Consider the following 19,352-nt stretch of genomic DNA (forward strand, 5'->3'; position numbering starts at 1 on the left):
AACTCTCTATAGGCATGTATCGGTAGGTAGGTATGCATCTCTCTATCTGTTTGTAGGTAGGTATCGGTAGGTAGGTGTCTATCTATCTAGGTATGTGTTGGTAGATATGTATCTATCTGTAGGTATGTCTCTTTAGGTATGTACCTTTCTATCTATCTGCAAGTATGTATCCATAGGTATGTATATATTTTTATTTGTAGGTATGTATCGATAGGTAGGTATCTATCTATCTCCCTATCTGTAGGTATGCATCGGTAGGTTTGTATCTATCTATCTTTCAATTGGTATGTATCGGTAGGTAGGCATCTGTCTATTTGTAGTTATGTATCGGTAGGTAGGTACCTGTCTATTTATAGGTATGTATTGGTAGGTATGTATCTATATAGTTGTAGCTATGTATTGGTAGTTAATCATCTGTCTATCTGCAGGTATGTATCGCTAGGTAGGTATCTATCTGTCTGTATGCATGAATGTGTAGGTAGGCATTTATTTATCTCTCTGTGGGTATGTATCGGTAGGTAGGTATCTATCTGAAGGTATGTATCTTTATGTATGTATTGTTAGCTATGTACCTATCTATCTATCTGCAAGTATGTATAGGTAGGTAGGTATCTGTCTATCTGTAGTTATGCATCGGTAGGTATGTATCTATCTAACTCTCTATAGGCATGTATCGGTAGGTAGGTATGCATCTCTATCTGTTTGTAGGTAGGTATCGGTAGGTAGGTGTCTATCTATCTGTCTGCAGTTATGTGTATATCTATCTGTTTGTAGGTATGTGTAGGTTTGTATCTAACAATCTATCTAGGTATGTGTTGGTAGGTATGTATCTATCTATTTGTAGGTATGTCTCTTTAGGTATGTACCTTTCTATCTATCTGCAAGTATGTATCCATAGGTATGTATACATTTTTATTTGTAGGTATGTATCTCTCTATCTACCTATATGTAGGTATGCATCGCTAGGTTTGTATCTATCTATCTAACTTTCAATAGGTATGTATCGGTAGGTAGGTATCTGTCTATTTGTAGGTATGTATCGGTAGGTAGGTAGCTGTCTATTTGTAGGTATGTATCGGTAGGTAGGTAGCTGTCTATTTGTTGGTATGTATCTATATATTTGTAGCTATGTATCGGTAGTTAAGCATCTGTCTATCTGCAGGTATGTATCGCTAGGTAGGTATCTATCTGTCTGTATGCATGAATGTGTAGGTAGGCATTTATTTATCTCTCTGTGGGTATGTATCGGTAGGTAGGTATCTATCTGAAGGTATGTATCTGTATGTATGTATTGTTAGCTATGTACCTATCTATCTATCTGCAAGTATGTATCGGTAGGTAGGTATCTGTCTATCTGTAGTTATGCATCGGTAGTTATGTATCTATCTAACTCTCTATAGGCATGTATCGGTAGGTAGGTATGCATCTCTCTATCTGTTTGTAGGTAGGTATCGGTAGGTAGGTGTCTATCTATCTGTCTGCAGGTATGTGTATATCTATCTATTTGTAGGCATCGGTAGGTAGGTATCTATCTATCCGTTAGTAGGTATGTGTAGGTTTGTATATAACAATCTATCTAGGGATGTGTTGGTAGGTATGTATCTATCTATCTGTAGGTATGTCTCTTTAGGTATGTACCTTTCTATCTGTCTGCAAGTATGTATCCATAGGTATGTATATATTTTTATTTGTAGGTATGTATCGATTAATAGGTATTTATCTACCTACCTATCTGTAGGTATGCATCGGTAGGTTTGTTTCTATCTATCTCTCAATAGGTATTTATCGGTAGGTAGGTATCTGTCTATTTGTAGGTATGTATCGGTAGGTAGGTACCTGTCTATTTGTAGGTATTTATTGGTAGGTATTTATCTATATATTTGTAGCTATGTATCGGTAGTTAAGCATCTTTCTATCTGCAGGTATGTATCGATAGCTAGGCGCTGACTGTAGTGTGTGTGTGTGTGGTGCTGACAGTAGTGTGTGTGGCGCTGAGTGTAGTGTGTGAGGCGCTGAGTGTAGTGTGTGAGCCGCTGACTATAGTGTGTGTGAGAGGCGCTGACTGTAGTGTGTGTGTGTGTGTGTGAAGCGCTGACTAGTGTGTGTGAGGCGCTGACTGTAGTGTGTGTGTGTGGCGCTGACTGTAGTGTGTGAGGCACTGTCTGTAGTGTGTGTGTGTGTGACGCTCAGTGTAGTGTGTGTGTGAGGCGCTGACTAGTGTGTGTGAGGCGCTGACTGTAGTGTGTGTGTTAGTGTGTGTGTGAGGCACTGACTGTAGTGTGTGTGTGTGTGAGGCGCTGACTGTAGTCTGTGTGTGTGAGGCGCTGACTGTAGTCTGTGTGTGTGGCGCTGACTGTAGTGTGTGTGAGGCGCTGACTGTAGTGTGTGTGTGTGTGTGAAGCGCTGACTAGTGTGTGTGAGGCGCTGACTGTAGTGTGTGAGGCGCTGACTGTAGTGTGTGTGTTTGTGTGAGGCGCTGACTGTAGTGTGTGTGAGGCGCTGACTAGTGTGTGCGTGAGGCGCTGACTAGTGTGTGTGTGTGTGAGGCGCTGACTGTAGTGTGTGTGAGGCACTGACTGTAGTGTATATGTGTGTGTGAGACGCTGACTGTAGTGTGAGGCGCTGACTGTACTGTGTGTGTCGCTCAGTGTAGTGTGTGTGTGTGAGACGCTCACTGTAGTGTGAGACGCTGACTGTAGTGTGTGTGTGAGACGCTGACTGTAGTGTGTGTGTGTGTGAGGCGCTCACTGTAGTGTGTGTGTGTGAGGCGCTGACTTTAGTGTGTGTGAGGCGCTGACTGTAGTGTGTGTGTGAGGCGCTGACTGTAGTGTGTGTGTGAGGCGCTGACTGTAGTGTGTGTGTGTGTGTGAGGCGCTGACTAGTGTGTGTGTGTGGCGCTGACTGTAGTGTGTGAGGCGCTGACTGTAGTGTGTGTGTGTGAGACGCTCAGTGTAGTGTGTGTGTGTGAGACGCTCACTGTAGTGTGTGTGTGTGAGACGCTCAGTGTAGTGTGTGTGTGAGACGCTCACTGTAGTGTGAGGCGCTCACTGTAGTGTGTGTGAGGCGCTGACTGTAGTGTGTGTGTGTGTGTGTGTGTTTGAGACGCTGACTGTAGTGTGTGAGGCGCTCACTGTAGTGTGTGTGAGGCGCTCACTGTAGTGTGTGTGTGACGCTCACTAGTGTGTGCGAGGCGCTGACGGTAGTGTGTCTGTGAGACGCTGACTGTAGTGTGTGAGGCGCTGACTGTAGTGTGTGTGAGGCGCTGACTAGTGTGTGTGTGTGAGGCGCTGACTAGTGTGTGTGTGAGGCGCTGACTAGTGTGTGTGTGAGGCGCTGACTGTAGTCTGTGTGTGCGAGGCGCTCACTGTAGTGTGTGTGTGCGAGGCGCTCACTGTAGTGTGCGAGGCGCTCACTGTAGTGTGCGAGGCACTCACTGTAGTGTGTGTGTGCGAGGCGCTCACTGTGGTGTGTGTGTGTGCGAGTCGCTCACTGTGGTGTGTGTGTGCGAGGGGCTCACTGTGGTGTGTGTGTGTGTGAGGCGCTCACTGTAGTGTGTGTGTGTGAGGCGCTGACTGCAGTGTGTGTGTGTGAGGCGCTGACTGTAGTGTGTGTGTTTGAGGCGCTGACTGTAGTGTGTGTGTGAGGCGCTGACTGTAGTGTGTGTGTGAGGCGCTGACTGTAGTGTGTGTGTGAGGCGCTGACTGTAGTGTTTGTGTGTGTGTGTGAGACGCTCAGTGTAGTGTCTGTGTGTGTGTGACGCTCAGTGTAGTGTGTGACGCTCAGTGTAGTCTGTGTGTGTGACGCTCAGTGTAGTGTGTGTGAGGCGCTGACTGTAGTGTGTGTGTGTGTGTGAGGCGCTGACTGTAGTGTGTGTGTGTGTGTGAGGCGCTGACTGTAGTGTGTGTGAGGCGCTGACTGTAGTGTGTGTGTGTGTGTGAGGCGCTGACTGTAGTGTGTGTGTGTGAGGCGCTGACTGTAGTCTGTGTGTGTGGCGCTGACTGTAGTGTGTGTGAGGCGCTGACTGTAGTGTGTGTGTGTGTGAAGCGCTAACTAGTGTGTGTGAGGCGCTGACTGTAGTGTGTGAGGCGCTGACTAGTGTGTGTGTTTGTGTGAGGCGCTGACTGTAGTGTGTGTGAGGCGCTGACTAGTGTGTGTGTGAGGCGCTGACTAGTGTGTGTGTGTGAGGCGCTAACTGTAGTGTGTGTGAGGCGCTGACTGTAGTGTGTGTGTGAGGCACTGACTGTAGTGTATATGTGTATGTGTGAGACGCTGACTGTAGTGTGAGGCGCTGACTGTACTGTGTGAGACGCTCAGTGTAGTGTGTCTGTGTGTGTGTCGCTCAGTGTAGTGTGTGTGTGTGTGAGACGCTCACTGTAGTGTGAGACGCTGACTGTAGTGTGTGTGTGAGACGCTGACTGTAGTGTGTGTGTGTGTGAGGCGCTCACTGTAGTGTGTGTGTGTGAGGCGCTGACTGTAGTGTGTGTGAGGCGCTGACTGTAGTGTGTGTGTGAGGCGCTGACTGTAGTGTGTGTGTGTGTGTGAGGCGCTGACTAGTGTGTGTGTGTGGCGCTGACTGTAGTGTGTGAGGCGCTGACTGTAGTGTGTGTGTGTGAGACGCTCAGTGTAGTGTGTGTGTGTGAGACGCTCACTGTAGTGTGTGTGTGTGAGACGCTCAGTGTAGTGTGTGTGTGAGACGCTCAGTGTAGTGTGAGGCGCTCACTGTACTGTGTGTGAGGCGCTGACTGTAGTGTGTGTGTGTTTGAGACGCTGACTGTAGTGTGTGAGGCGCTCACTGTAGTGTGTGTGAGGCGCTGACTGTAGTGTGTGTGTGTTTGAGACGCTGACTGTAGTGTGTGAGGCGCTCACTGTAGTGTGTGTGAGGCGCTCACTGTAGTGTGTGTGTGACGCTCACTAGTGTGTGCGAGGCGCTGACTGTAGTGTGTGTGTGTGTGTGTGAGGCGCTGACTGTAGTGTGTCTGTGAGACGCTGACTGTAGTGTGTGAGGCGCTGACTGTAGTGTGTGTGAGGCGCTGACTAGTGTGTGTGTGTGAGGCGCTGACTAGTGTGTGTGTGAGGCGCTGACTAGTGTGTGTGTGAGGCGCTGACTGTAGTGTGTGTGCGAGGCGCTCACTGTAGTGTGTGTGTGCGAGGCGCTCACTGTAGTGTGCGAGGCGCTCACTGTAGTGTGCGAGGCGCTCACTGTAGTGTGTGTGTGCGAGGCGCTCACTGTGGTGTGTGTGTGTGCGAGTCGCTCACTGTGGTGTGTGTGTGCGAGGGGCTGACTGCAGTGTGTGTGTGTGTGAGGCGCTGACTGTAGTGTGTGTGTTTGAGGCGCTGACTGTAGTGTGTGTGTGTGAGGCGCTGACTGTAGTGTGTGTGTGAGGCGCTGACTGTAGTGTTTGTGTGTGTGTGTGTGAGACGCTCAGTGTAGTTTGTTTGTGTGTGTGAGGCGCTCACTGTAGTGTGTGTGTGTGTGAGGCGCTGACTGCAGTGTGTGTGTGTGAGGCGCTGACTGCAGTGTGTGTGTGTGAGGCGCTGACTGTAGTGTGTGTGTTTGAGGCGCTGACTGTAGTGTGTGTGTGAGGCGCTGACTGTAGTGTTTGTGTGTGTGTGTGTGAGACGCTCAGTGTAGTTTGTTTGTGTGTGTGAGGCGCTCACTGTAGTGTGTGTGTGTGAGGCGCTGACTGCAGTGTGTGTGTGTGAGGCGCTGACTGCAGTGTGTGTGTGTGAGGCGCTGACTGTAGTGTGTGTGTTTGAGGCGCTGACTGTAGTGTGTGTGTGTGAGGCGCTGACTGTAGTGTGTGTGTGAGGCGCTGACTGTAGTGTTTGTGTGTGTGTGAGATGCTCAGTGTAGTTTGTTTGTGTGTGTGAGACGCTCAGTGTAGTGTCTGTGTGTGTGTGACGCTCAGTGTAGTGTGTGACGCTCAGTGTAGTCTGTGTGTGTGACGCTCAGTGTAGTGTGTGTGAGGCGCTGACTGTAGTGTGTGTGTGTGTGTGAGGCGCTGACTGTAGTGTGTGTGTGTGTGTGAGGCGCTGACTGTAGTGTGTGTGAGGCGCTGACTGTAGTGTGTGTGTGTGTGTGAGGCGCTGACTGTAGTGTGTGTGTGTGAGGCGCTGACTGTAATCTGTGTGTGTGGCGCTGACTGTAGTGTGTGTGAGGCGCTGACTGTAGTGTGTGTGTGTGTGAAGCGCTAACTAGTGTGTGTGAGGCGCTGACTGTAGTGTGTGTGTTTGTGTGAGGCGCTGACTGTATTGTGTGTGAGGCGCTGACTAGTGTGTGTGTGAGGCGCTGACTAGTGTGTGTGTGTGTGAGGCGCTAACTGTAGTGTGTGTGAGGCGCTGACTGTAGTGTGTGTGTGAGGCACTGACTGTAGTGTATATGTGTGTGTGAGACGCTGACTGTAGTGTGAGGCGCTGACTGTACTGTGTGTGTGAGACGCTCAGTGTAGTGTGTCTGTGTGTGTGTCGCTCAGTGTAGTGTGTGTGTGTGTGAGACGCTCACTGTAGTGTGAGACGCTGACTGTAGTGTGTGTGTGAGACGCTGACTGTAGTGTGTGTGTGTGTGAGGCGCTCACTGTAGTGTGTGTGTGTGAGGCGCTGACTGTAGTGTGTGTGAGGCGCTGACTGTACTGTGTGTGTGTGGCGCTGACTGTAGTGTGTGAGGCGCTGACTGTAGTGTGTGTGTGTGAGACGCTCAGTGTAGTGTGTGTGTGTGAGACGCTCACTGTAGTGTGTGTGTGTGAGACGCTCAGTGTAGTGTGTGTGTGAGACGCTCACTGTAGTGTGAGGCGCTCACTGTAGTGTGTGTGAGGCGCTGACTGTAGTGTGTGTGTGTGTGTGTGTGTGTGTGTGTTTGAGACGCTGACTGTAGTGTGTGAGGCGCTCACTGTAGTGTGTGTGAGGCGCTGACTGTAATGTGTGTGTGTTTGAGACGCTGACTGTAGTGTGTGAGGCGCTCACTGTAGTGTGTGTGAGGCGCTCACTGTAGTGTGTGTGTGACGCTCACTAGTGTGTGCGAGGCGCTGACTGTAGTGTGTGTGTGTGTGTGTGTGAGGCGCTGACTGTAGTGTGTCTGTGAGACGCTGACTGTAGTGTGTGAGGCGCTGACTGTAGTGTGTGTGAGGCGCTGACTAGTGTGTGTGTGTGAGGCGCTGACTAGTGTGTGTGTGAGGCGCTGACTGTAGTCTGGGTGTGTGAGGCGCTCACTGTAGTGTGTGTGTGCGAGGCGCTCACTGTAGTGTGTGTGTGCGAGGCGCTCACTGTAGTGTGCGAGGCGCTCACTGTAGTGTGCGAGGCGCTCACTGTAGTGTGCGAGGCACTCACTGTAGTGTGTGTGTGCGAGGCGCTCACTGTGGTGTGTGTGTGTGCGAGTCGCTCACTGTGGTGTGTGTGTGCGAGGGGCTCACTGTGGTGTGTGTGTGTGTGAGGCACTGACTGCAGTGTGTGTGTGTGAGGCGCTGACTGTAGTGTGTGTGTGAGGCGCTGACTGTAGTGTTTGTGTGTGTGTGTGTGAGACGCTCAGTGTAGTTTGTTTGTGTGTGTGAGACGCTCAGTGTAGTGTCTGTGTGTGTGTGACGCTCAGTGTAGTGTGTGACGCTCAGTGTAGTCTGTGTGTGACGCTCAGTGTAGTGTGTGTGAGGCGCTGACTGTAGTGTGTGTGTGTGTGTGAGGCGCAGACTGTAGTGTGTGTGTGTGTGTGAGGCGCTGACTGTAGTGTGTGTGTGTGTGTGAGGCGCTGACTGTAGTGTGTGTGAGGCGCTGACTGTAGTGTGTGTGTGTGTGAGGCGCTGACTGTAGTGTGTGTGTGTGAGGCGCTGACTGTAGTGTGTGTGTGTGTGAGGCGCTGACTGTAGTGTGTGTGTGTGTGAGGCGCTGACTGTAGTGTGTGTGTGTGTGAGGCGCTGACTAGTGTGTGTGTGTGTGAGGCGCTGACTAGTGTGTGTGTGTGTGTGTGTGTGAGGCGCTGACTGTAGTGTGTGTGTGTGTGTGTGAGGCGCTGACAAGTGTGTGTGTGTGTGTGTGAGGCGCTGACGTGTGTGTTTGAGGCGCTGACTAGTGTGTGTGTGTGTGTGTGTGTGTGTGTGTGTGTGAGGCGCTGACTGTAGTGTGTGTGTGTGTGAGGCGCTGACTGTAGTGTGTGTGTGTGTGTGAGGCGCTGACTGTAGTGTGTGTGTGTGTGAGGCGCTGACTGTAGTGTGTGAGGCGCTGACTGTAGTGTGTGTGTGTGTGTGAGACGCTCAGTGTAGTGTGTCTGTGTGTGTGTGACGCTCAGTGTAGTGTGTGTGTGACACTCAGTGTAGTGTTTGTGTGTGTGTGTGTGACGCTCAGTGTAGAGTGTGTGTGTGTGTGTGTGACGCTCAGTGTAGAGTGTGTGTGAGACGCTCACTGTAGTGTGTGTGTGTGTGTGTGTGTGAGACGCTCAGTGTAGTGTTTGTGTGTGTGTGAGACGCTCAGTGTAGTGTGTTTGTGTGTGTGTGTGAGACGCTCAGTGTAGTGTGTTTGTGTGTGTGTGAGACGCTCAGTGTAGTCTCTGTGTGTGTGTGAGGCGCTCAGTGTAATGTGTCTGTGTGTGTGAGACGATCAGTGTAGTGTTTCTGTGTGTGTGAGACGCTCAGTGTAGTCTGTGTGTGTGTGTGAGGCGCTCAGTGTAATGTGTCTGTGTGTGTGAGACGCTCAGTGTAGTGTGTCTGTGTGTGTGAGACGCTCAGTGTAGTCTGTGTGTGTGACGCTCAGTGTAGTGTGTGTGTGTGAGACGCTCACTGTAGTGTGTGTGTGTGTTAGTGTGTGTGTGAGGCGCTGACTGTAGTGTGTGTGTGTGAGGCGCTGACTGTAGTGTGTGTGTGTGTGTGAGGCGCTGACTGTAGTGTGTGTGTGTGTGAGGCGCTGACTGTAGTGTGTGTGTGTGTGAGGCGCTGACTGTAGTGTGTGTGTGTGTGAGGCGCTGACTGTAGTGTGTGTGTGTGAGGCGCTGACTGTAGTGTGTGTGTGTGAGGCGCTGACTGTAGTGTGTGTGTGAGGCGCTGACTGTAGTGTGTGTGAGGCGCTGACTGTAGTGTGTGTGTGAGGCGCTGACTGTAGTGTGTGTGTGTGTGTGTGTGTGAGGCGCTGACTAGTGTGTGTGTGGCGCTGACTGTAGTGTGTGTGTGTGTGGCGCTGACTGTAGTGTGTGTGTGTGTGAGGCGCTGACTGTAGTGTGTGTGTGTGTGTGTGAGGCGCTGACTGTAGTGTGTGTGTGGCGCTGATTAGTGTGTGTGTGTGTGTGGCGCTGACTGTAGTGTGTGGGTGTGTGGCGCTGACTGTAGTGTGTGTGTGTGTGAGGCGCTGACTGTACTGTGTGTGAGGCGCTGACTGTAGTGTGTGTGTGTGTGTGAGGCGCTGACTGTAGTGTGTGTGTGTGTGAGGCGCTGACTGTAGTGTGTGTGTGTGTGAGGCGCTGACTGTAGTGTGTGTGTGAGGCGCTGACTGTAGTGTGTGTGTGTGTGAGGACCTGACTGTAGTGTGTGTGTGAGGCGCTGACTAGTTTGTGTGTGAGGCGCTGACTGTAGTGTGTGTGTGTGTGAGGCGCTGACTGTAGTGTGTGTGTGAGGCGCTGACTAGTGTGTGTGTGTGTGTGTGAGGCGCTGACTGTAGTGTGTGTGTGTGTGTGAGGCGCTGACTAGTGTGTGAGTGTGGCGCTGACTAGTGTGTGTGTGTGAGGCGCTGACTGTAGTGTGTGACGCTCAGTGTAGTGTGTGTGTGTGACACTCACTGTAGTGTGTGTGTGTGTGTGTGTGTGAGGCGGTGACTGTAGTGTGTGTGTGTGTGAGGCGCTGACTGTAGTGTGTGTGTGTGTGAGGCGCTGACTGTAGTGTGTGTGTGTGTGTGAGGCGCTGACTGTAGTGTGTGTGAGGCGCTAACTGTGTGTTTGTGTGAGGCGCTGACTGTAGTGTGTGTGTGAGGCGCTGACTGTAGTGTGTGTGTGTGTGAGGCGCTGACTGTAGTGTGTGTGTGAGGCGCTGACTAGTGTGTGAGTGTGGCGCTGACTAGTGTGTGAGTGTGGCGCTGACTAGTGTGTGTGTGTGAGGCGCTGACTGTAGTGTGTGACGCTCAGTGTAGTGTGTGTGTGTGACGCTCACTGTAGTGTGTGTGTGTGTGTGTGTGAGGCGCTGACTGTAGTGTGTGTGTGTGAGGCGCTGACTGTAGTGTGTGTGAGGCGCTAACTGTGTGTGTGTGTGAGGCGCTGACTGTAGTGTGTGTGTGAGGCGCTGACTAGTGTGTGAGTGTGGCGCTGACTAGTGTGTGTGTGTGAGGCGCTGACTGTAGTGTGTGACGCTCAGTGTAGTGTGTGTGTGTGACGCTCACTGTAGTGTGTGTGTGTGTGAGGCGCTGACTGTAGTGTGTGTGTGTGTGAGGCGCTGACTGTAGTGTGTGTGAGGCGCTGACTGTAGTGTGTGTGTGTGTGTGAGGCGCTGACTGTAGTGTGTGTGTGAGGCGCTGACTGTAGTGTGTGTGTGAGGCGCTGACTGTAGTGTGTGTGTGAGGCGCTGACTGTAGTGTGTGTGTGAGGCGCTGACTGTAGTGTGTGTGTGAGGTGCTGACTGTAGTGTGTGTGTGAGGAGCTGACTGTAGTGTGTGTGTGAGGCGCTGACTGTAGTGTGTGTGTGTGTGAGGCGCTGACTGTAGTGTGTGTGTGTGTGAGGCGCTGACTGTAGTGTGTGTGTGTGTGTGAGGCGCTGACTGTAGTGTGTGTGTGTGAGGCGCTGACTGTAGTGTGTGTGTGTGTGAGGCGCTGACTGTAGTGTGTGTGTGTGTGTGTGTGTGTGTGAGGCGCTGACTGTAGTGTGTGTGTGTGAGGCGCTGACTAGTGTGTGTGTGGCGCTGACTAGTGTGTGTGTGTGTGAGGCGCTGACTGTAGTGTGTGTGTGTGTGTGAGGCGCTGACTAGTGTGTGTGTGTGTGAGGCGCTGACTGTATTGTGTGTGTGTGTGTGAGGCGCTGACTGTAGTGTGTGTGTGTGTGTGTGTGAGGCGCTGACTGTAGTGTGTGTGTATGTGTGAGGCGCTGACTGTAGTGTGTGTGTGTGAGGCGCTGACTGTAGTGTGTGTGTGTGTGTGAGGCGCTGACTGTAGTGTGTGTGTGTGTGAGGCGCTGACTGTAGTGTGTGTGTGTGTGAGGCGCTGACTGTAGTGTGTGTGTGAGGCGCTGACTGTAGTGTGTGTGAGGCGCTGACTGTAGTGTGTGTGTGTGTGAGGCGCTGACTGTAGTGTGTGTGTGAGGCGCTGACTGTAGTGTGTGTGTGTGTGAGGCGCTGACTGTAGTGTGTGTGTGTGTGAGGCGCTGACTGTAGTGTGTGTGTGTGTGAGGCGCTGACTGTAGTGTGTGTGTGAGGCGCTGACTGTAGTGTGTGTGTGAGGCGCTGACTGTAGTGTGTGTGTGTGTGAGGCGCTGACTGTAGTGTGTGTGGCACTGACTGTAGTGTGTGAGGCGCTGACTGTAGTGTGTGTGTGTATGTATGTGTGAGGCGCTGACTGTAGTGTGTGTGTGTGTGAGGCGCTGACTATAGTGTGTGTGTGTGAGGCGCTGACTGTAGTGTGTGTGTGTGTGAGGCGCTGACTGTAGTGTGTGTGTGTGTGTGAGGCGCTGACTGTAGTGTGTGTGTGTGTGTGTGTGTGTGTGAGGCGCTGACTGTAGTGTGTGTGTGTGAGGCGCTGACTAGTGTGTGTGTGGCGCTGACTAGTGTGTGTGTGTGTGAGGCGCTGACTGTAGTGTGTGTGTGTGTGTGAGGCGCTGACTAGTGTGTGTGTGTGTGAGGCGCTGACTGTATTGTGTGTGTGTGTGTGAGGCGCTGACTGTAGTGTGTGTGTGTGTGTGAGGCGCTGACTGTAGTGTGTGTGTATGTGTGAGGCGCTGACTGTAGTGTGTGTGTGTGTGTGTGAGGCGCTGACTGTAGTATGTGTGTGTGTGTGAGGCGCTGACTGTAGTGTGTGTGTGTGTGAGGCGCTGACTGTAGTGTGTGTGTGTGTGAGGCGCTGACTGTAGTGTGTGTGTGAGGCGCTGACTGTAGTGTGTGTGTGTGTGAGGCGCTGACTGTAGTGTGTGTGTGTGTGAGGCGCTGACTGTAGTGTGTGTGTGTGTGTGAGGCGCTGACTGTAGTGTGTGTGTGTGTGAGGCGCTGACTGTAGTGTGTGTGTGTGTGTGAGGCGCTGACTGTAGTGTGTGTGTGTGTGTGTGAGGCGCTGACTGTAGTGTGTGTGTGTGTGTGAGGCGCTGACTGTAGTGTGTGTGGCGCTGACGGTAGTGTGTGAGGCGCTGACTGTAGTGTGTGTGTGTGTGAGGCGCTGACTGTAGTGTGTGTGTGTGAGGCGCTGACTAGTGTGTGTGTGGCGCTGACTAGTGTGTGTGTGTGTGAGACGCTGACTGTAGTGTGTGTGTGTGTGAGGCGCTGACTAGTGTGTGTGTGTGAGGCGCTGACTGTATTGTGTGTGTGTGTGTGAGGCGCTGACTGTAGTGTGTGTGTGTGTGTGAGGCGCTGACTGTAGTGTGTGTGTGTGTGTGTGAGGCGCTGACTGTAGTGTGTGTGTGTGTGTGAGGCGCTGACTGTAGTGTGTGTGTGTGTGAGGCGCTGACTGTAGTGTGTGTGTGTGTGAGGCGCTGACTGTAGTGTGTGTGTGTGAGGCGCTGACTGTAGTGTGTGTGTGAGGCGCTGACTGTAGTGTGTGTATGAGGCGCTGACTGTAGTGTGTGTGTGTGTGAGGCGCTGACTGTAGTGTGTGTGTGTGTGAGGCGCTGACTGTAGTGTGTGTGTGTGTGTGAGGTGCTGACTGTAGTGTGTGTGTGTGTGTGAGGCGCTGACTGTAGTGTGTGTGTGTGTGTGAGGCGCTGACTGTAGTGTGTGGCGCTGACTGTAGTGTGTGAGGCGCTGACTGTAGTGTGTGTGTGTGTGAGGCGCTGACTGTAGTGTGTGTGTGTGTGTGAGGCGCTGACTGTAGTGTGTGTGTGAGGCGCTGACTGTAGTGTGTGTGGCGCTGACTGTAGTGTGTGAGGCGCTGACTGTAGTGTGTGTGTGTATGTATGTGTGAGGCGCTGACTGTAGTGTGTGTGTGTGAGGCGCTGACTATAGTGTGTGTGTGTGAGGCGCTGACTGTAGTGTGTGTGTGTGTGTGAGGCGCTGACTGTAGTGTGTGTGTGTGTGTGTGTGTGTGTGAGGCGCTGACTGTAATGTGTGTGTGTGTGAGGCGCTGACTGTAGTGTGTGTGTGTGTGAGGCGCTGACTGTAGTGTGTGTGTGTGCGAGGCGCTGACTGTAGTGTGTGTGTGTGTGAGGCGCTGACTGTAGTGTGTGTGTGAGGCGCTGACTGTAGTGTGTGTGTGTGTGTGAGGCGCTGACTGTAGTGTGTGTGTGTGTGAGGCGCTGACTGTAGTGTGTGTGTGTGTGAGGCGCTGACTAGTGTGTGTGTGTGTGAGGCGCTGACTGTAGTGTGTGTGTGTGTGAGGCGCTGACTGTAGTGTGTGTGTGTGTGAGGCGCTGACTGTAGTGTGTGTGTGTGTGAGGCGCTGACTGTAGTGTGTGTGTGTGTGAGGCGCTGACTGTAGTGTGTGTGTGTGTGAGGCGCTGACTGTAGTGTGTGTGTGAGGCGCTGACTGTAGTGTGTGTGTGAGGCGCTGACTGTAGCGTGTGTGTGTGAGGTGCTGACTGTAGTGTGTGTGTGTGTGAGGCGCTGACTGTAGTGTGTGTGTGTGAGGCGCTGACTGTAGAGTGTGTGTGAGGCGCTGACTGTAGTGTGTGTGTGAGGCGCTGACTGTAGTGTGTGTGTGAGGCGCTGACTGTAGTGTGTGTGTGAGGCGCTGACTGTAGTGTGTGTGTGAGGCGCTGACTGTAGTGTGTGTGTGAGGCGCTGACTGTAGTGTGTGTGTGAGGCGCTGACTAGTGTGTGTGTGTGTGGTGCTGACTAGTGTGTGTGTGTGTGAGGAGCTGACTGTAGTGTGTGTGGCGCTGACTAGTGTGTGTGTGTGTGTGGCGCTGACTGTAGTGTGTGTGTGAGGCGCTGATTGTAGTGTGTGTGAGGCGCTGACTGTGTGTGACGCTCACTGTAGTGTGTGTGTGTGAGACGTTCACTGTAGTGTGTGTGTGTGAGACGTTCACTGTAGTGTGTGTGTGTGTGTGTGTGTGAGAGACGCTCACTGTAGTGTGTGTGTGTGTGTGTGTGTGTGTGTGAGGCGCTGACTGTAGTGTGTGTGAGAGAGACGCTGACTGTAGTGTGTGTGTGTGAGGCGCTGACTGTAGTGTGTGTGAGGCGCTAACTGTGTGTGTGTGAGGCGCTGACTGTTTGTGTGACATTCACTGTAGTGTGTGTGTGTGTGACGCTCACTGTAGTGTGTGTGTGGGAGGCGCTGACTGTAGTGTGTGTGTGTGTGAGGCGCTGACTGTAGTGTGTGTGTGTGTGTGAGGCGCTGACTGTAGTGTGTGTGTGAGGCGCTGACTGTAGTGTGTGTGTGAGGCGCTGACTGTAGTGTGTGTATGAGGCGCTGACTGTAGTTTGTGTGTGAGAGACGCTGACTGTAGTGTGTGTGAGAGAGACGCTGACTGTAGTGTGTGTGTGTGAGGCGCTGACTGTAGTGTGTGAGGCGCTAACTGTGTGTGTGTGTGAGGCGCTGACTGTTTGTGTGACGCTCACTGTAGTGTGTGTGTGTGTGACGCTCACTGTAGTGTGTGTGTGACGCTGACTGTAGTGTGTGTGAGGCGCTGACTAGTGTGTGTGTGTGAGGCGCTGACTGTAGTGTGTGTGTGTGGCGCTGACTGTAGTGTGTGCGTGTGGCGCTGACTGTAGTGTGCGTGTGGCGCTGACTGTAGTGTGTGCGTGAGGCGCTGACTGTAGTGTGTGCGTGAGGCGCTGACTAGTGTGTGTGTGAGACGCTCACTGTAGTGTGTGCGTGAGACGCTCACTGTAGTGTGTGTGTGTGAGGCGCTGACTAGTGTGTGTGTGTGAGGCGCTGACTGTAGTGTGTGTGTGTGAGGCGCTGACTGTAGTGTGTGTGTGTGAGGCGCTGACTGTAGTGTGTGTGTGTATGTGTGAGAGGCTGACTGTAGTGTGTGTGTGAGGCGCTGACTGTAGTGTGTGTGTGAGGCGCTGACTGTAGTGTGTGTGTGAGGCGCTGACTGTAGTGTGTGTGTGAGGCGCTGACTGTAGTGTGTGTGTGAGGCGCTGATTGTAGTGTGTGTGAGGCGCTGACTGTGTGTGACGCTCACTGTAGTGTGTGTGTGTGCGACGTTCACTGTAGTGTGTGTGTGTGAGACGTTCACTGTAGTGTGTGTGTGTGAGACGTTCACTGTAGTGTGTGTGTGTGTGTGTGTGTGTGTGTGTGTGAGAGACGCTCACTGTAGTGTGTGTGTGTGTGTGTGTGTGTGTGTGAGACGCTCACTGTAGTGTGTGTTGTCAGTGTGATTGTGTCCCAGTGGACCAGTATGCTACACATCGTGGCTGTCCACCTGAAGAAGATGGGGCTTCACTTTGGTGTCATAGACGGCACAGTGAACCCTAAACGCCGCATGGACCTGGTGGAGGACTTCAACACTAACCCTAAAGGGCCACAGGTAGGACGTCCATCGCTAGAGACAGAAGACGACAGCAACAGTGTCATTTCGGAGAGGCATTGTGCCTTAGTCATGAGGACTGTGGTTTACTGTGATCATGAGAAGTAGCTCTGAGAGTGTGTGTGTTGCAGGTGATGCTGGTGTCACTGTGTGCTGGAGGAGTGGGGATTAACCTGACTGGTGGGAACCATCTCTTCCTCATAGACATGCACTGGTAAGCCCACATGCAGTTCATGTCACGTTAATAAAGAGGCATAAAACATTTGACTAACACACTTGTCCACAAATTAGGTCAGGTGAGAGAAATATCGCATGGTATCCGTGCAGTGGGTCACATGCTGGTTTCTCGGATGGTGTTACTCCAGCAATAGGCTTTAATATGAAACTGCTTTCCGCCGTGTTCGTTGATGGACATGCTCAAGCATAACGTGCATTTCCAGGAATCCAGCTCTGGAGGACCAAGCCTGCGACCGAATCTACAGAGTGGGTCAGCATCGTGATGTCACCATTCACAAGTGAGGCTGGAACTACTGCAGGGTATTTAGGGAAGAGTAAAGATCTAACAGTAGAATGTACTCTTGTTTCCACACTGATTTAAAAAAAAAATCTTGTTGAATTATTGCCAATGTTTGGGGCAGTGGTAGTTCAGTTTTTTAAGGTACTTGACTAGTAATCAGAAAATTGCCAGTTCAAGCCCCACCACTGCCAACTTGCCACTGTGGGGACCCTGAGTAAGACCCTTAACCCTCAATTACTCAAGTTGTACTCATAATTGTAAGTCGCTTTGGATAAAGGCATCAGCTAAATGCCATAAATGTAAATGTACCTTCTTGCTACTGTACACATCGGCAGGAGTCTGCCAAGGAACAGTTGTCTGTGATGGATTTATAAGTCCCAGCCTGTTTCAGATTGTTGTTGGCACTCTGTGTGTTTTAGTAATCCTGCATATCTTCCTTCTGTAGGTTTACATGTGAGGGTACAGTGGAGGACAAGATTTCCTCTCTGCAAGAGAAGAAGAAGGAACTGGCCCAAAAGGTCCTGTCTGGAACTGGGTCCTCCTTCACCAAGCTGTCTCTGGCTGATCTCAGGGTCATCTTCGGCGTGTAGTGTGTGTGTGTGTGTGTGTGTTTGTGTGCATCACGGGTGACCACCCTCAGGTCTGGCCATCGGTTTACTGACTTGCGTCCTGCACAGGTGGCTTCTCAGTTCAGAACGTTATACATCGGAGCCAATCAGATCACAGTTTTGGAGGACTGTGTGTGACCGACGTTCTCCTGTATCATCTACTGCGGCATGTCTGCAAGAACACTGAATGAGAGTTGAACTGCTAAAACCTGTTTAAGCCTGTTTATGCCCATTATAAAATGATTAAACATTTTGAACATGTACACAAGCTTTATGCTAATCTTTTATTTGAATTTTGAAATAAAAACAATGGACAATCGACTACATTTTCATAAGCAACACAAATTTTAATATAAAATTAATAGAAGTCAATGCAATGCAAAAAAAAAAAAAGTCTAAACGGTAGAGAACACCGTGGTAGTACGCTGTTGATGTAATAGAATAACGGGTTTTTAATTACATACTTCATTTAATAGCTCCCTGTTCATCACTACAGTACAGAAACCACATTATTGCAGCCACTTCACCTAACCTATGGTCGATCTGATCCGTCGTCCCATCACTCATGAGCAAGAGCCCGAGATACTTAAACGCTTCCTCTTGTATGTATGTATCTATCTGACAATAGACAGCAGTGGTGGGTGTTATAACAAAAAGTGTCTCACCAACAGCCTCTGACGCATCCTAACACAACTAGTGTGTGCAATATTTTAATTTATTATCTCGATATATGGGGGCATTTTGAGCATATCTGAATATCTGGGGGTAACGTGTCTCTCACAATATATTGTGACTAGTCTAACATTAATTTAGCAGCTAATTAGCGTGCAGACTCGCTCCCATTAAACGATCCCCAAAAACCAGCTGGCTAGCAAGCTAAATAGTTACCCTAGCTAGCTAGCTAGTTCTGGTCATACTGGCTGATATAGCTACAAGTTTATCTTTCGGTAATACAGTTTGACGCATTAAAGACATTTACCATCTCCAGTTAACAATTTACTTCAGGTTTTGGTCTTTTTACCACAGGTTTTTACCATAGCCTTTGTGTACTCAGTTTCGTGGAATAGTTAGCTAGCTAGCTAACCTAGCTAGTCAAAGCAAAAGATCCGTAACAGTCCTGTGAGTAGCATATTTTAATGACGCTACAGCGACACAGTGGTGTGTGTGTGACGTCACAATGCCTGTGTGTGTGACGTCATAGAACAAGTTATTTTAGAAAGGTCCGACTGCACGCGGTGTTGACATTACGGTCAGAGCGCAAACCGACACTGCAAAATAACGATTGCGTGCCTTTTCCTCATATTGGATAGTTAGGACAATTCTTGATTTCTTCAATATCAAAGGTAGACCTAAAATTCTTCTTTATGTCTTTCTATGTGTATCTATGTACGTATGTATGTTTGTATGTATCTGTGTATGTATGTATCTGTAACTATGTATCTGTATATATGTATGTATGTATGTATGTATGTATGTATCTATGTACACATGTATGTTTGTATGTATCTATCTGTGTGTATGTATGTATGTATGTATCTATAACTGTGTCTGTGTATATATGTGTGTACCTATCTGTAACTATGTATCTGTGTATGTATATATGTATGTATCTATGTATGTGTGTATCTATCTGTGTATGTATGTACGTATGAATCTGTATGTATCTATCTATCTATCTATCTATCTATCTATCTATCTATCTATCTATCTATCTATCTATCTATCTATCTATCTATCTACGTATGTATGTATCCATCTGTATGTATGTACGTATGTATCTATCTTATCTGTATGTATGTATGTATGTATCGGTGCATGTATATATCTATCTATAACTATGTATCTGTGTATGTATGTGTAAGCAAAAAATCCGTAACAGTCCTGTGAGTAGCATATTTTAATCACGCTACACCGACACAGTGGTGTGTGTGACGTCACAATGCCTGTGTGTGACGTCATAGAACAAGTTATTTTAGAAAGGTCCGACTGCACATGGTGTTGACATTACGGTCAGAGCGCAAACCGACACTGCAAAATAACGATTGCGTGCCTTTTCCTCATATTGGATAGTTAGGACAATTCTTGATTTCTTCAATATCAAAGGTAGACCTAAAATTCTTCTTTATGTCTTTCTATGTGTATCTATGTACGTATGTATGTTTGTATGTATCTGTGTATGTATGTATCTGTAACTATATATCTGTATATATGTATGTATGTATGTATGTATGTATGTATTTATCTATGTACACATATATGTATGTATGTATCTGTGTATGTATGTATGTATGTATCTATAACTGTGTCTGTGTATGTATGTGTGTACCCATCTGTAACTATGTATCTGTGTATGTATATATGTATGTATCTATGTATGTGTGTATCTATCTGTGTATGTATGTATCTATCTGTAACTATGTATCTGTGTATGTATGTATGTATGTATGAATGAATCTGTATGTATGTATGTATCTGTGTATGTATGTATCTATCTATCTGTGTGTATGTATGTATTCATCTGTATGTATGTACGTATGTATCTATCTGTATGTATGTATCTATCTGTATGTATGTATCTATGTATGTATCTATCTGTGTATGTATGTATCTATCTATCTTTGTGTATGTATGTTTGTATGTATCTATCTACGTATGTAT

General features: G+C 49.5%; 1 protein-coding gene across 1 annotated transcript; it reads left to right on the forward strand.

Annotated features, from left to right (window-relative positions):
• The first annotated feature begins 15,357 nt into the window (after positions 1-15,357).
• LOC113568995 (transcription termination factor 2-like) lies at positions 15,358-16,957 on the forward strand. Its single transcript, XM_026997123.2, has 4 exons — positions 15,358-15,569; positions 15,701-15,783; positions 16,010-16,084; positions 16,532-16,957. Exons 1-4 carry the CDS (start codon positions 15,441-15,443, stop codon positions 16,674-16,676), a joined length of 432 nt encoding a protein of 143 aa, XP_026852924.2. The 5' UTR covers positions 15,358-15,440; the 3' UTR covers positions 16,677-16,957.
• The last annotated feature ends 2,395 nt before the right edge of the window (positions 16,958-19,352 follow it).

Source organism: Electrophorus electricus, chromosome 25, assembly GCF_013358815.1.
Source record: "Electrophorus electricus isolate fEleEle1 chromosome 25, fEleEle1.pri, whole genome shotgun sequence".
In the NCBI taxonomy this organism is placed as follows: Eukaryota; Metazoa; Chordata; class Actinopteri; order Gymnotiformes; family Gymnotidae; genus Electrophorus; species Electrophorus electricus.

Coding starts and splice junctions, on each gene's coding strand:
- LOC113568995 (XM_026997123.2), top strand. CDS start 15,441: ATGCTACACATCGTGGCTGTCCACCTGAAGAAGATGGGGCTTCACTTT. Junction 15,570..15,700: donor CTAACCCTAAAGGGCCACAG/GTAGGACGTCCA, acceptor TGTGTGTTGCAG/GTGATGCTGGTGTCACTGTG. Junction 16,085..16,531: donor CGTGATGTCACCATTCACAA/GTGAGGCTGGAA, acceptor TTCCTTCTGTAG/GTTTACATGTGAGGGTACAG.